This window comes from Falco rusticolus, chromosome 7, assembly GCF_015220075.1.
Source record: "Falco rusticolus isolate bFalRus1 chromosome 7, bFalRus1.pri, whole genome shotgun sequence".
NCBI lineage: Eukaryota > Metazoa > Chordata > Aves > Falconiformes > Falconidae > Falco > Falco rusticolus.
Genome location: NC_051193.1, coordinates 19,074,480 through 19,089,490, shown reverse-complemented (window position 1 = coordinate 19,089,490; position 15,011 = coordinate 19,074,480). Strand labels below are relative to the sequence as shown.

General features: G+C 38.3%; 1 protein-coding gene across 1 annotated transcript in view; it reads left to right on the top strand.

The window, feature by feature from the left end:
* Positions 1-15,011, top strand: part of ADAM10 (ADAM metallopeptidase domain 10) — a 51,344-nt gene that overhangs the window by 11,566 nt on the left and 24,767 nt on the right. Inside the window, exons 2-4 of the mRNA XM_037394130.1 lie at positions 101-251; positions 13,056-13,174; positions 14,528-14,686. Coding sequence (XP_037250027.1) covers positions 101-251; positions 13,056-13,174; positions 14,528-14,686 — 429 coding nt within the window. The remainder of the gene's footprint in view (positions 1-100; positions 252-13,055; positions 13,175-14,527; positions 14,687-15,011) is intronic.

Genomic DNA, 15,011 nt, shown 5'->3' with positions numbered 1-15,011 from the left:
CCGCAGATCTGCCATACGTGCTAGTGTGGTTGCAACCTCAGTAATATCTCAATTTCTCAGACATGCTAAACCTTTTTTTTTTTTTTTTTTTTCTTTTCAGGCCAGTATGGAAATCCTCTAAATAAGTATATTAGACATTACGAAGGATTGTCTTATGATGCGGATTTGTTACACCAAAAACACCAGCGTGCCAAAAGAGCAGTATCACATGAAGATCAGTTCTTGCAGCTAGATTTTCATGCTCATGGAAGGTTAGTGGTATTTTAAAAGGTATTTGTTTAAAATATTTTATTCATGTGTGTTTTAATGGTAGTGAAATGTAAATGGTGAAATACAGTCATCAAGCTAATGTTAGCTAGAATACACTAAAGTGCAGTGCTTATAGTTTCTATGAAGTATCTGTTCTGATTTCCAGTATAAGTGTGAAATTGTTGCTTGTAATCACTCATTCAAACTTCTGGTGGGAACTATTAATGCACTTTGAGGCTTAAACAATGGAATTGTACTGGGAACAGAACGGTAGTTGATTCTGAGTTTATAATGTGGCTTTGGCATATTTGTTTACAAAAATTATGCCAGACTGCTTGAGGAGGTATAATAGAGAAAAAGTAAAATTTCAGATTGCCTTTGAAACTACAGAATAGGCCAAAAAAGTGTTCAGTTTCATGTGTAATGGTGTCATCAGTTTTCTGTGCTGTTGTGGAATTCAGCAATTATTTGATATGGGGAAAACATAATTGCTGTTACAAGACTTGCTTTGCCTTGCACTTAGCGTGTGATTGTAAGATCCAGTACAATGTCAGATATTTAGTGTAAGCAACTGAAGTATAATTTGTAGATTTCACTTGGGAAGATCTGTTTATAATTGCCTGCTTTTTGTATTACCGGGGAGAAACAGGAAGAAACTTAAAATATTTTGTGTCTGTATCTTTGTTTCTTTGACTCCCTCCTTTGCAGCACCATTGTCATAATACATTTTTAGGAATGCGTAATGCCCTGGCTTTTCTAATTATTGCAGTTAGAATTTAAGTAATTAGAACTTGCTAAATAATTGCTATCCATATGTAGAAACATAGGAAGTTTGACAGAGCAAAGGTAAACCCGGATCTTCTGAATATGTGTTTGGGATGTTATTTTATGAGTAAGTGTTCTGCTTTTGTGCCAGCTTCTAATTTCTGTAGGGAATGCAGTGTTGCTATTGGAGGTGTGTGCCGTAATGACTGAAATGTCAGTGCATGCTCCCAAAAGATTAGCATTAGGATTGTATTTGTAACTGCTGTAGAACTGCAACCCAAATCCTGAATTTGAAATCCTGTCCTTAAAACCACACTTCTTGGGTGTGATTTTTAGTCCGGGGAATTTTATTAGTTATGGAAGAGTCATATTGCTGCTGTCTCTGCTGTAGCTCCACAAGCAATCTCAAGTCCTTGTTACTAAATTATTTTAATAAACGAGACTGCAGAGTAGAATGTTTCAGATCCTCCTCCAATTGTAAACCTCTCTACTTTTAAATCTCCAGCAAGGTTGCAAGACAGTGAAGTTTAGTTTCAGTCCAATGCTGCTACTCTTTAGCTGCAGGCTGGTGGTAAATTTGGGTTTACCAGAGTGTGTACTACCGCAGAGAGGAGCGGGCCTGACTGCATTCCCAGATCATCTTTGTGCTAGCTCTGGTAGTCTTAAAAGCATGCAAGGAATAGGATCTGGGAACTGATCCAGCTGAAAATTACTTGGCAAAAAAACCCCCCAAAACCAGTATGACTTGAAGGGGTGACAGAGGGAGGATGAGACCATTCTTTCTGGGAGCGGTCCACATTTCAGTCCACTTGAGCAGGTTCATCTTGTCATTGGTAAAGATCCCATAATACTCTACTGTAAAATAGAGCTCTTAGTTTAGCCTGTGCGTTTTATCTGTGTTAATAAGGTGGACTGAAAATCCTTATCATATAAAAATGTTAACTGTACCTACGATAATGAGGTCTAAAGAAGATTTCCTCCTTTATTTCATGGATCTTAGTCACACCAGACCTCAGACAAACAGGTTTATAAAGATTTTGATAGCAGCTACTATTACTCATGAAGGAAAGTGTTGGTGTTTATATGTGGAATTGATTCTAAATCCCTATGCTCTGAGGCACAAATCCATCACTAACTGAGGAGGCTGAATGGAAACTTACTATAAGGTCAAACCAGTCCATAATTTAGGATTTTGGTAGTTTCCTGTGACACATGTAATGCTTCCTGCCAAGGAGGGGGTTGGCAGGCTATAAATTTAGTCCACAAATTCCTCCTAATCGGTCTGAATCTCTTATTACAAAATATTTTCATTTATCTTTAAATATAAATTAGGAAGGATAAAGTAAATTGTGTTTTACTTCATACAGTGTATTTAGTAGTTTTGAAGGTGTGTAGCAGTTTGAAAAAACATATAAATGGGGTTGCCTTTTTGTAATTGTAGCTAGTTTATTGTGAACATAACTGATGTATGTCATCGCCAAGAATGACAATATTAAAATCTTTCTATCAAATATTCTAATTACTTTCTGCTAAGGTAGGAAACAAAGCTTTTGCAGAATACTTAAACCATTTAGGTTTAGCCCATGGGCTCTTAAAGTGCTGCTTTATTTAAATACCAAGTGATGAAACTTAAAGGCATTCATTCAACATGAGGTTTGAGACACTGAAAATTTAAACCTGAGTTTTTGAATGGCCTTACATCAAATGGTTAGTTAAGACTTTGTCCAGGTGTGGTGGTTTCTTGGCACACAGCTTTCTGACTTGCATCTCCTTAACTTAATGAAGGTACTAAATAACTGCTACTTATGAGTACTGAAATGATAATCTTCAATTTTGAGTTGGCTTCTGATGGAACAGCTGTCTTCTGTAGCCAGGAAACAATGGAAAAGCTGTCCTAATATTTACTGTTATCTGTTTGTTGCTGGAAACTGCAAATGAAGCTAGCTGGCCCACAACAGTTCTCGTGCTGTATCTGGTGCCAGTTTGTACTTGATAAACTTAATCTTTCCATTTGGGCCAGAGGAAGCACCTGTTGGTCATGTGGCCAGTCAAGATGGGAGAGTGATTTGGCTAGTTATTGTTCAGCCAGATTAGTAAGTCATTCAATTCAGTATATAAGCAAACTAGTTGTAGGAAGAAGGGGTGCAGAAATACGCAGAAGTGGTGAGAGGGAAGATGCAGTACTGGCCTTTTCCGTGGCAGTTGCTGACATATGCCAGATTAGCATTCATCAAACTTAGTTGCATTGTCCACAAAACTGCTGGCAGCTACAAGTATTTCATGAGTGTGTAGGTAGCATCTGTTCTTTGCAGTAGACTGTTTGGATTTAAGAACTGTGTTTCATAGTACCCTTTTGTTAAAAAAGGAAAAAATGAAAATAAATATTATTTATTTATACCAAGTTAATGTGACCATTTAACCATGGGCTAATAGCTGTTTAATAATGAAATAGATACTGTAATGATGCAATTAAACTCAAAGCTACCTTTTTTTCCCACCAGACTCAGTAGTTCTACAAATGGGTGTATAACATGCCACCACTGAGAAACCCTGCATGAATATTTAACCCTCATCTGAAAGTTAGATGCTACACAGTACTGTTAAGGACAGAATTTTTTCCAAACTTTTATAGTTGGGTAATTTAAAATACAACTTGTTACAGCAGATGTGATGAGCTAAACCAAACCAGCCTACTGTTCAGTGCTGAAACTCCAGCTTAACAGGGCAGTTAAAATTGCTGAATGTAAGCTGTAGGTATATATTAATTCTTTAGAATCAGAAACTGTAGTTTAGATAAGTTGACATTATTGCTTCACCAGTGGTACAAAATGTTCTTATTTCTCAAATGCTTCAAATTGGACAGAATATGAAGTTTTAAAACAACCCTGGTTATGTATCGTAACTCTTCCACCTTCCAGTTTATATAGTTAATTTAAGGTACCCTTGGAGTCCAGGGAAGGTTCATACAAAGGTAATGAGTGCACAGTGTTAATGGGAAGGATGGGTGGGTGGTGTGGTGGCTGGAGGGCATCTTGGGCGTAGCGATCAGGAGATGATAGAGTTTTAGATTCTTGGAGAATTAAGGAGGGAGGTCAGCAGAACGGCTACCTTGGACTTGTGGAGGGCTGACTTTGGCTTCTTTAGGAGCCTGGTTGACAGAGTCCCTTGGGAGACAGCCCTGAAGGACCAAGGGGTCCAGGAAGGCTGGGCATTCTTCAAGAAGGTCTTCAAGGTGCAGGAGCAGGCAGTCCCTACAGTCCAAAAGATGAGCTGGTGGGGGAAAAGACTGGCCTGGCTGAACAGAGAGCTTTGGCTGGAACTCGAGGTGGGGTCGGGGGGGCAAGGAGGGTTTGCCACCTTTGGAAGGAAGGGGCAGGCAACTCCGGAGGACTATAAGGATGTCACGAGGTTATGCAGGGAGAAGATTAGAGAGGCGAAAACCCAGCTAGAACTCAGGCTGGCCACTGCTGTAAAAGATAACAAAAAATGTTTTTACAGATACATTAGAAACAAAAGGAGGGCCAAGGATAATCTGCATCCTTTACTGGATACAGGGTGGGGTGGGGTGTGGGAATTGCCACAAAGGCTGAGGAAAAGGCTGTGGTGCTTAATACTTTTTTTGCCTCAGTCTTTAATAGTAAGACCAGTTACCCTCTGGGTACCCAGCCTCCTGAGCTGGAAGACAGGGATGAGGAGGAGCAGAATGAAGTCCCCACAGCCCAGGAGGAAACGGTCAGTGACCTGCTGCTCCACTTGGACACGCACAAGTCGATGGGGCCAGGTGGGATCCACCCAGGGCACAGAGGGAGCCATTGGAGGAGCTCGCCAAGCCACTCTCCGTCATCTATCAGGAGTCCCAGCTGACTGGGGAGGTCCCAGAAGATGGGAGATCAGCCAATGTGATGCCCATCTACAAGAAGGGCAGGAAGGAGGATCTGGGGAAGTAGAGGCCCATCAGCCCGACCGCGGTGCTGGGGAAGGTTACAGAGCAGATCTTCCTGAGCACCGTCACATGGCATGTGCAGGACAGCCAGGGGATCGGGCCCAGCCAGCATGGGCTTATGAAAGGCAGGTCCTGCTTGATGAACTTGATGTCCTTCTACGACAGGATGACCCACCTAGTGGCTGAGGGAAAGGCTGTGGCTGGTGTCTGCCTGGACCTTAGCAAAGCCTTGGACACCATCTCCCACAGCATCTCCTGGAGAAACTGGCTGCTCATGGCTTGGATAAGTGTGTGCTTTATGCTGGGCTAACAGCTGGCTGGGTGGCTGAGCCTCAGGAGTGGTGGTGGATGGAGTTACGTCCCGCTGGTGGCTGGTCACAAGTGGTTGAAAATGAGCTTGAAAAACTTGCCTGAAATCTGATGTTCTTTGAACTATATCTTTTTACCTAATGACATAGCTGTGAATTCCTGAGACATTGTTTCATTCAGAAAACAGTAACTACATCTGTGTAGTGTTTAACTGCACACTCAGTCAACTTAATGCATTCATAATAACATATGCTTTCTAATTTTTTCTTAGTTTGCCCTGTTAATCACCCATCCATACCCACTTCCACTTTCCCGTTTTTAGTTGCTGACTCTCCCTTCTGAAGGTTACCTATGTGACTTGAGTGAACAGCTGCATTTTCAAGTGGTGCTTAAACACATGGTAACAACTGCCTGTTACTAAATTAAAGATGCATTGAGAATTTTTCAGATATTTTGCCATCTAGCTACAGTTTTCCTTAGTTTTCTATCTAAAATTTTATTTTTAAAAAATACTGTAAGTTAAGATCAGACATGTTTGTTGGAATTTATGGACTATATATGATCCTATAATAGGAAAACTATTACAGGAAGTGCTTGCAACGTCACTTCTTTGTAACACATACAAATAAAAAGACCTTTCATATGTTTATGCTTGTGAATATTAAAGCATTAATTTGTTGAATATTGGTAGGTTGTTCTATAAAACCTGAGATATATAAAAATACCGGCTTTGCTGATAAAAACACTTTTCTATGCTTTAATTTGGGCTTACAAGTCACAGCTGCTAAGTCCAGGTTCTTTTAGTCCAACATATTCAAATCTTAAAACCTAGCTCAATATAGGGTCAAAATTATGGGACTATTAGATGATTATGCCGGTGCAACTGGAATGGCAGATTCCTCAGCCTCTACCACCTTACACAGTTCATCTGGACTGGAAAGTACATAACTTTCTTCTACTGTGTTCCAAAATGTAATGGACAATTATATCTTCAGATCAGTCTGCATGAATGCTTGTAGAGGTTTGGGTTATGATAGTCAGAAACTTGAATACGTTCTAACTAATGATAAAACACAAGCTTTGCTTCTACTGTGCTAAAAATCGGTGATATTGGTCATTTGTAGTGATCCCTGGTGGTTATTGGACATTTTCCTTATCTTGTTTTCTTATTCACCACAACGTTCTTGCTGACTGTTCTGTGTCAGTACAGGTACATACCATACCCCTGTGTATTCAAAAGAGAGTGCATTCACCTCTGCTCTGTAACTTAATAACTATAATAATAGGTAGTTTTTGGAGGGGAAGGCAGTTCAGAAAAATCTTATTATCCTATCCTTCATGGGTTTGTATGGGGAGGGAAAGGGAGAAGAAATTTTGTCTTTGTGGTTCTATATAAAAAGGCTAACAGTTTGTATGTGCCTAATGTGGCAAGTCCAGTGGGCACAGAGATTTAGTCATTATTGCTTCAAATAATTTGACAGCTAAAGTGCCTGTCAGTGCTTTCCAAAGTGATGGTGGATGCCAGGAGTCAGGAAGATGCTGTGAGGTGAGCTTCCGCTTGAGGTTGTTTTGCCTGATGATGTCCAAGTGCTCAGAGTAGTGTTTGATCAATGAACAGCTGTAAAAACACTGCATCAGTCTCACTGCTGCTATTAGTACTGCATGGTACTGCATGTAACCTTTTTTTTTTTTCCTGTATGTAACAATGTTCTCAAAAAGCCATGTTCTTAAAATGAAAAGCCGTAGACGTAAATGAAAGTACTTAGGCTATGTGCTTCATATGAGCTCATGTTATCAGCTGGCAGATTTCTTTGTATGTCTTTGTTTCAGTAAGAAAGCTTCTTTCTAAACTAGTTTCTTAGTTTGAATTTATGTAGTAACTTTCATGCCTTGTGATTTTATTCTAGCGCATCCTTAACATGTTTTCTCTTTTTGATCTCATGTTTTTGAATTGATACAACATGGCACTGCATGTAAATAATCAGCTTTATGTAAGTACAAACTGAAGGGTTGTTTTGGATAAGCAGGAGAACAAGTGACAGAATCTGCACTTCCCAAAGAAGATTTACTGAAAGAGGAAGAATAAAAAAATCAACCCTGGGTAAAGACTATTTAGCTCTTAAAATCTGTATACCGTACTCTTCAGGACAGAGAGATACTTAACTTTCTTAGAGCTGATGTGTAGCTACTTGTAAACCCTGCTTGGATGGTTTCTGTTATCTGAACTAGCTTATGTGTTTGCAGGTATGTATATCAAAAATATTCAGTGGCAAATCGCTTAGGATGAAGGCTACATCCTTAGCTGTGTACTTCTAGAATAACAAGCTTAGCAAGTCTGACTTCTGAAGGTCAGGAAAGAAATCTCTGAACAATTGCAGGTGCCACCCTAGAGGTATTGATGGGAAATAAACATAAGCTGCAAGCATTCTAGCTGGAATTGCTGAGCATTGCAATGCTGTAGAGATAGGGTTTTAGATAAAGACTTACTAGAGGATGATGCCCTCTATCTGCATCTAGGTGCGTAATAGAAAGAATTATAAACATGGAGACCCTACCACGTGCTGTTTCAAAGATGTGTTTTCTTTAGTGTCAATAGCAGGACCATGGGGAATTGTCAGTTAAATGATGATGGAATATGTTGTGTGAGTTTAACAGTAAGTGAAAATAGTGGTGTGTTTGGTTTTTTTAATAAAAAGTATGTTCATAAGTGTGATGGTTCTGTAGACCTGGCTTATGAGTTAAACTGTCTTCTATTCAATATAGTTCAGGGTTGGAATGAGTCTGATGGTCTGTGGGAACAAAGTTTAAATTTTGGGATGCCTTGTGTGGAAGCAGTTAGAAAGAAGGGCCCAAATTATTCTCCCCTTCCATTTTTCAAAGAGACTTTGACTTCTTAAATGGTAAAAGTAAGGATGAAAGACATCTTTCTGCTTGCATCTCAAGCAGAGTAGTATCGTCTAGATCCTGACTTGTGGGGAGACTCATGGACGCACAGCTACAAATGATTTTTCTGGTTCCTACCAAGAAAAGTATGAACCTAAACGGACTCTCCTTGTCCTGGAGTCACATCCCATACTGCTGCCATCCCATCACCTTCTGTTTCCTTTTCCCAGCCACTTCTTCCAGCTGTGGGATAACTCCTCCATCTCCTTCTTTTTCTTTTGTCCTTTTTTTTTTTTCTTTTTTCTTTTTTCTTTTTTTTTTTTTTTCCCCCTCCTTAAAACTATCTCCCTGGTCAGAGAGTGATCCTGCCTGCTTAGCCTGCCACTGGTTACGGCAATTTGACTGAGTGAAGGCAGGAAAGGGAAAGCACCAAGTGCCCTTTTGCATACCACTGATAGTGGCCTTTTCTGCCAGCTTTGGAAAAGTCGGCAGACTGCTCTCAGTGTCCCAGTACACTGGACATTCAATCATGGCAAAATCACTGATCTTGGAGGGTAATTCATACTGAAAAGAAATGGATTAATAGATCAAGCATTAACTCTTAGACGTATACCTTTATGTTCATTTTACCAAGTACTGTCAGTATAGACACACAGCTTTTGGGGGTTTTGTTTTTGTTTTTTTAAGTATTTGCTCTGTGATTAGAGCATAGGATTGACGCAACTCAGCCCCATGGGAAGGTATTGGCTTTTAGCAAAGTGTGGTGCTCTCCACTATTTTTTTTTTTTCTTTAATTATCACTTAGTTGCTATGTTACATACTTGCAAATCTGACATAGTCTCCCCTGAGGTAAGCTAAAGTGAAATAAAAATCTACCTCTTGATAGTCTTTAGGGTACTGCCATTAATGAATAAGATGTAGTTTATTATCAAAGCAGATTATATAAAAATATAAACAGTTTTACCAAAAATACAGTCTTCAACCATACAAGCAACCATGCAGTCACCAAGTAACAGCCTCTTAATGTATCAGTTTTCAGATACATGTAAGACAGAAACATAGAAGTGAGGTCAAAACGTAGTCTTAGTTGATTTGATTCTATTCTAGAGAGCACTACTGCTGGGAAATGTCTTAAGCAAGGTAGAAAGTGTCTAAATAAAGCAGCATTATTTTTCTGGAAATAGTTAATCTTCTGCCTGGTGGGTAGCTAGGCCAGGGAATAGCTTAGTTTATACTGACAGAGGTGCTGGCACAGAGAATTCAATGCATGCTATAAAAATTGTAATTACCAAAAGGCTTATTTGAGGCTTCGTATTTCTTCCATTATGGCTAGTTTTAGAAAACATATTTAGAAATGATACAGACAAATTCTTTGAACTTCTCTGGACTCTCCAGTCCTCCAAAGAATTGATGAAGTTACTGGATTTAAGCCAGGAAAGGAAACTAAGATGCATTCTCTTCCACATCACTTTGAGAAGGATAGCGACTAGCTTATATTCCTTTCCAGAAAGGGGGAGAAATACTAGCCTTAAAGAAATCTAGAGTAAATTTTAGGGGAACTTCTACACTGGGTGAAATACTGGAATGGATTTTGTAGGGTCTTTGGAAGTTTCTCGCTGAGAAGTTAAGGTGTTGAGCTGGGTTTTCTAGGGGGTCACTGCCAACTATCCATTTGTTTGATTCAGTCATTACAATTTGGAGTCTCCCCACCTACACGCTGGCATCTTTTCAGGGCAGCTGATGTCATTGACATTTGTTAGTAGTACATTCACATGTCTCTGCGTAACAATAAAAATGGAATTTAGTTTGTCTGCTGTAGGTTTCATGTAATACATGGGGGTTTATGTTTACATGTTTATGTACATGGGGGTTTATGTCTCCTCGGAAGAGGAGACAAATAGATGCCTGTTCTCCACCACCCCTTCACCCCCTGCAAGTTGCCTCTTTCTCCCTCCCTTTTTTTGGTGGGGGAGAACTGAAGGAAGACTTGTCACTTCATTTCTTGTTGTTAAAAGGGTGAACAGTCCAGACAGATAATCCTGTTCCCATTGAGCATGTTTGAATGACCAAGAAAAGACCTGTCTAAAAATAGCCAAGACACGATCAGGTTATCTAATGGTTTAAGCAAAATAAATCAAATGATCAGAGAATTGCTATTGTGAAAAACAACTGTGTTGTTTTGTATTTGAAATAGTTCTTTAATCCTGCAAATAGAGTTGGTTTTCTTAATAAATAAGTGACAGCATGGGTTAGAATTTACACTGTTAAGTTATGTACCAGTGGAGAAAGTAAGAAGGGGGGAAAACGAAAGGAGAATAAATACAGGCTTCTTAATTTTAAAAGTACTGAAACTTTATTTTGTACGTATAACTTCTAACAGTCCATTTTGAAGTGACAGATAGGGTGATATTGATGGAGGGGTATCCTTCCCAGAAGGAATACCTATTCCCAGCTTCAGTAGATTCTGCTGAGCTTCCCCTTGTGCCTCCAAAAGCACCGTTCCGTGGTGCAGGATGCCCAGGCAAAACACCAAACCCACTTGAAATGGCGATCAGGCAATAGTCAGCAGTGATAGTCCAGAAGCACAATGCTGAATGTCACGCTAATTTGTAAGGATGAGAATGTAGATGCCTTGGCAGTTGAGGAAAGGATACCCTGGATAGCTTCACGATTGAGGCCTAGGGCTAGTTCATCTATCTACTTGGTAGTTTTTTAGGCTAAACTTGCTAAATTATTCATTTAACTCTGAGATAATGTCTTTATCCCCCACTCCACTGACATATATGGCGGCTAGAAGTCTTGCATTGTCTAATAAAATAAATAATAAAGAAATTGCTGATGCAATTGAGTGTTAGAGATAATAATTGCTCCTCAATTTTATGTGAAACTTACGTGAATACAACCAGGAAAAATTAATTTTGAAGTAACTTTTTTGCACTTCTGTGAGAAGTGTTGTATAGATTGTGGTGTGGGGTTTTTTTCAGAAAGCCTACTTTTTTCACCAGGAAAAAGTAATTTTAGGTATAGTAGGTGCTCTTGCTGGGGTTAGTAGATACTTCCGTTCATCACAGACTCAGTTGGAGACTTCTTATGGTAAGAAGTCCTTTTAAATATTCAGAAAGAATATAAAGAAGGGAGGAGAGCTATTCTAAAGGATCCAGGATCTCTTGTCATGTAACTTAGTTCAGATGCACTTGAAGAGAGTCTGATCCATCTTCAGTAACTCTAGAGAGCTCAGTCGCAGGGAAAGCTCAGACTAAAATGGAGTTCAAATCTGTGTCACAACTTGAGCAGTGTGTTATAACCAAAACGAGTAGAACTTCTTGAAGGACTTGAATAAATTTCTTCAGATTCTTGTTCAGTGCTGGTCTTTCCCCCTCTCCGCTCCTGACTGTTCATTTCTGACTTCTGCCCAGAAAAGTCACACAAGGTGGCTTAAAGTCTTTTTTTTCTTTTTTTTTTTTCTTTTTTTTTCTTTTTTTTTTCTTCCCCCCCCTAGAAAAATGTATTGCATAACGCTGTAGCATTCTGTCCTGTGATGTTTTACTGGGTTGCTTGTTCATGTTATCTCCTCATCCTCATGAACCTCTGTGTTACCAAAAGACAGTTTTACAGAGCTAGTAAAGAGACTAACTTAAAGAAGAAAAATTCTTACTTTTTCTCTCTGATATTATAAAAACTAGCTATCTATCATAAAACATGCCTTTCTAGCTGGGTGTGGATAACTGTTAACTGCTAGCTGGCGTGTGTTCCTCAGTGACTGTAGCACCCAAGCGCATCTATAGTGAGGTGTTTCTTCCTTTTCAACAGGGGAATCTGCCCTCAGAAAATATATCAATACTGAAATTATAATATGAGCACTGGTTAGCTTGGCGCAAAGCCCAAGAGTCACAGGGAACTGCTGAAGTTTAACCTTCCCCATTTACCAGCCACATCCCAGAATTTCCTACCTTTGTATTAGATATCTCTAACACATCACCAGAGGAGAATACTCGCTTTGAAGGTTTATTAACACTGTGGCAACAATAATAAATAGTTTGATTGGGAAATACTGTTTGCATTACAGAATAGTCAACATGAATCACTAGAGCTCTCAGTGGGTTTTAGGTAAAGGCATGACTTTTTTCTTTGACCTTGAATTTTGCATCTTAATGTACAGTTGTTTTGAAATACTTATAACTGTAGTGACATATAATTTAATGTGCAAGTGAAGGCTGAAGATATATTTTGTATATGCTTCAGCTGTACTAAAAAGTAGTGAAATTTAAATTACTTTGTGCCATGGTGCTTAATTGTTTTGGTTATTTTGGTGTTAGCACAAATGGATGATAGCTTTCCCTGTGACAAGTGAACTCTATCATTAGCATTCAGTGAGTGGAGTTGGCCACATAATTGTGCATGTAACTCAACCAATTTAAAAGTTTTTCTTATTAAATGTTGTTGCCCAACTTACTTCTTGAGTTTTAGTTGAAACAGTAATTAGCTTACCTACATTTCATTTACATTACTTAAATGTTGGGATGAAAGTAAAATAAGCTGGTAGTTGTTCTTATCTCTTCTGCTTCACAGTGCTGTGAGGTAAAATAGCTGCCTTTCCTCTTAAGCTATGTCTGTGTCTTCTGAACAAGTGTATAGTCAAGTCAGCATTTTAGATTTATGCATTTAAGTGTAACCCTATTTTCTGGCTTAAATCTCATAAATTTAGCTAGTTTTATAAAAAATTTCTAAATCTTGCTTAAGAAAATCCTTCTAGGCTATGGTCTAATTCATGTACGGTATAAACATTTTCTACAGATAAATGGTCTGCAAATTGTTTGCAAGAAAGTGTTGGTTAGAAGTATTTTGCTTAGTGCTCTTGTAATTGCAGCTCAAAGCCAATTTACCATCTTTTTTTTATTCACTTTAGACACTTCAACCTTCGAATGAAGAGAGATACATCTCTCTTCAGTGATGACTTTAAAGTAGAAATATCAAACCAAGTAATTGATTATGATACCTCCCATATTTACACTGGACACATTTATGGTAAGTACAATCCTTTAAAATGGACTGAAGTGCAGTCATCTTAAACAGGAGCTTTTTTAATAGTACATATGGAAAATGAATATCTGTATGATTAGGTCATCTTCATTATTAAAATTCTATAATACATCTACATGCATTTAAACTCCATCTGCTTTTATTGTCATGTGAATCACACTTAACAAATGAGTATTTTACCTAATAATTTTCATATCCATAGAACTTGAAGTTCAGCTCTGTTTATGAACATATTCTTCATAGAAGTCTGATGCATTTAAAAAAAAATAGGAAGGAGCTGCATTACAAAAAGTCAGGTACTGTTAGTTTAAAGGAATTTAAGGAATATAATGCTACCATCATTAAGGGTAATATACCCAACTTCAGTAAATACAAAAGATAAAACTGATTAACAAGGAAGGAGAATTAAGGAATTAAGCACATGAAGAGAGAAGGATAAAGATACACTAACTCTTTTTATACAGTCTGGTTCTGAAAGGAATCTAACTCTGTTAGTAATGTCCTACAGTCTTGAAGTGACAGTTTTAAAGTGTGAACTATACTCACTTAGCACTTTATATGCATGTAGGTAGACCAATCTGCCAGTTGGCTTAGGTGGGTCAGAGGATTTACAAGGGGTGTGAGGGTGGGGTGTCTTTTGTTGTGTTTTTTCTTACTTTGTGCAAATATTTCAGAAAACGTTTTGGTTTTTTCCTTACTGCTGTTTACTAACTTGGATAGTTGTGCTTTTCCAGATCGTGACCGTTCCAAACACAAATTCACTCCATTCCACATTTAAACCTAGCTACAGTTCTAAGAGGCTTATGCTTGAAGAAAAAATGAGTGTCTTGAATATAGGGAAATCTTTCTTTGAAAGCTTTCCAAGTTTAGTTTATGGTTTTGGGTTTTTTCTTAATAATGTATATATTATAATATGTATAAGGACAGATCTTGTATATAGGATTAATGCTGTATATGTGACAGCTTTAAACTACAGAGTTGAGTTGCTCATGCTTTTTAAACATGTAATTTACGCACCTGATTAGGAAGCTGTTGGGCTTACTAACTATGATTTTGGGATAACTGTATGTCTTAATGTTGAATAGTCTGCTCTAAAAATTCAGACACAACCTTTCTGGAAGAATGTCGTGCTACTGTTATCCAGAATCTTATTACCGTATAATTCATATAGGTTGTTTCCATTTGGGAACTGGTGCACAATCAGGATAATTAATGCAAGTATCATACTTTAGCATTATCTGCTTAACACCTTGGGTAATGTGTATGCTTGAAGTTTGCACAGGACTGAAAGCTTTTAAAAAGGTATAAAAAAATCTAATGCACTTTTTCTTTCAACAGGTGAGCAGGGAAGTCTTACCCATGGGTCTGTTATTGATGGAAAATTTGAAGGATTCATCCAAACTCACAGTGGGACCTTTTATATTGAGCCAGCAGAAAGATATATTAAGGACAAAACTCTACCGTTCCACTCTGTAATTTATCATGAAGATGATATCAGTGAGTACTTCCATTCTGTGCTATGGATGAAATATATATTTTTTTTTATTAAATGTCAAAATCTGTAAGCCATTTGTAAGCATCAAATGAGGCTTTGGCTTGGATATGACACTGTGAATTATGTTAACCTGAAGTGGTTCATATACAGTTATGGTGTGAAAGAGATCTATGGCAAACCAAAGCGAGTCTTCCTTATTCTGCCATTTTAAGAAACCCTTGGCAGTCGGGCTCAAGTGTATAAGCAGTGTATTTTATGCTCAGTGGATACAAGTTTCTTTTGAAAAATGCGTTCCTAAAGTGCTCTGTACTGATTGTTCTTCCCTGT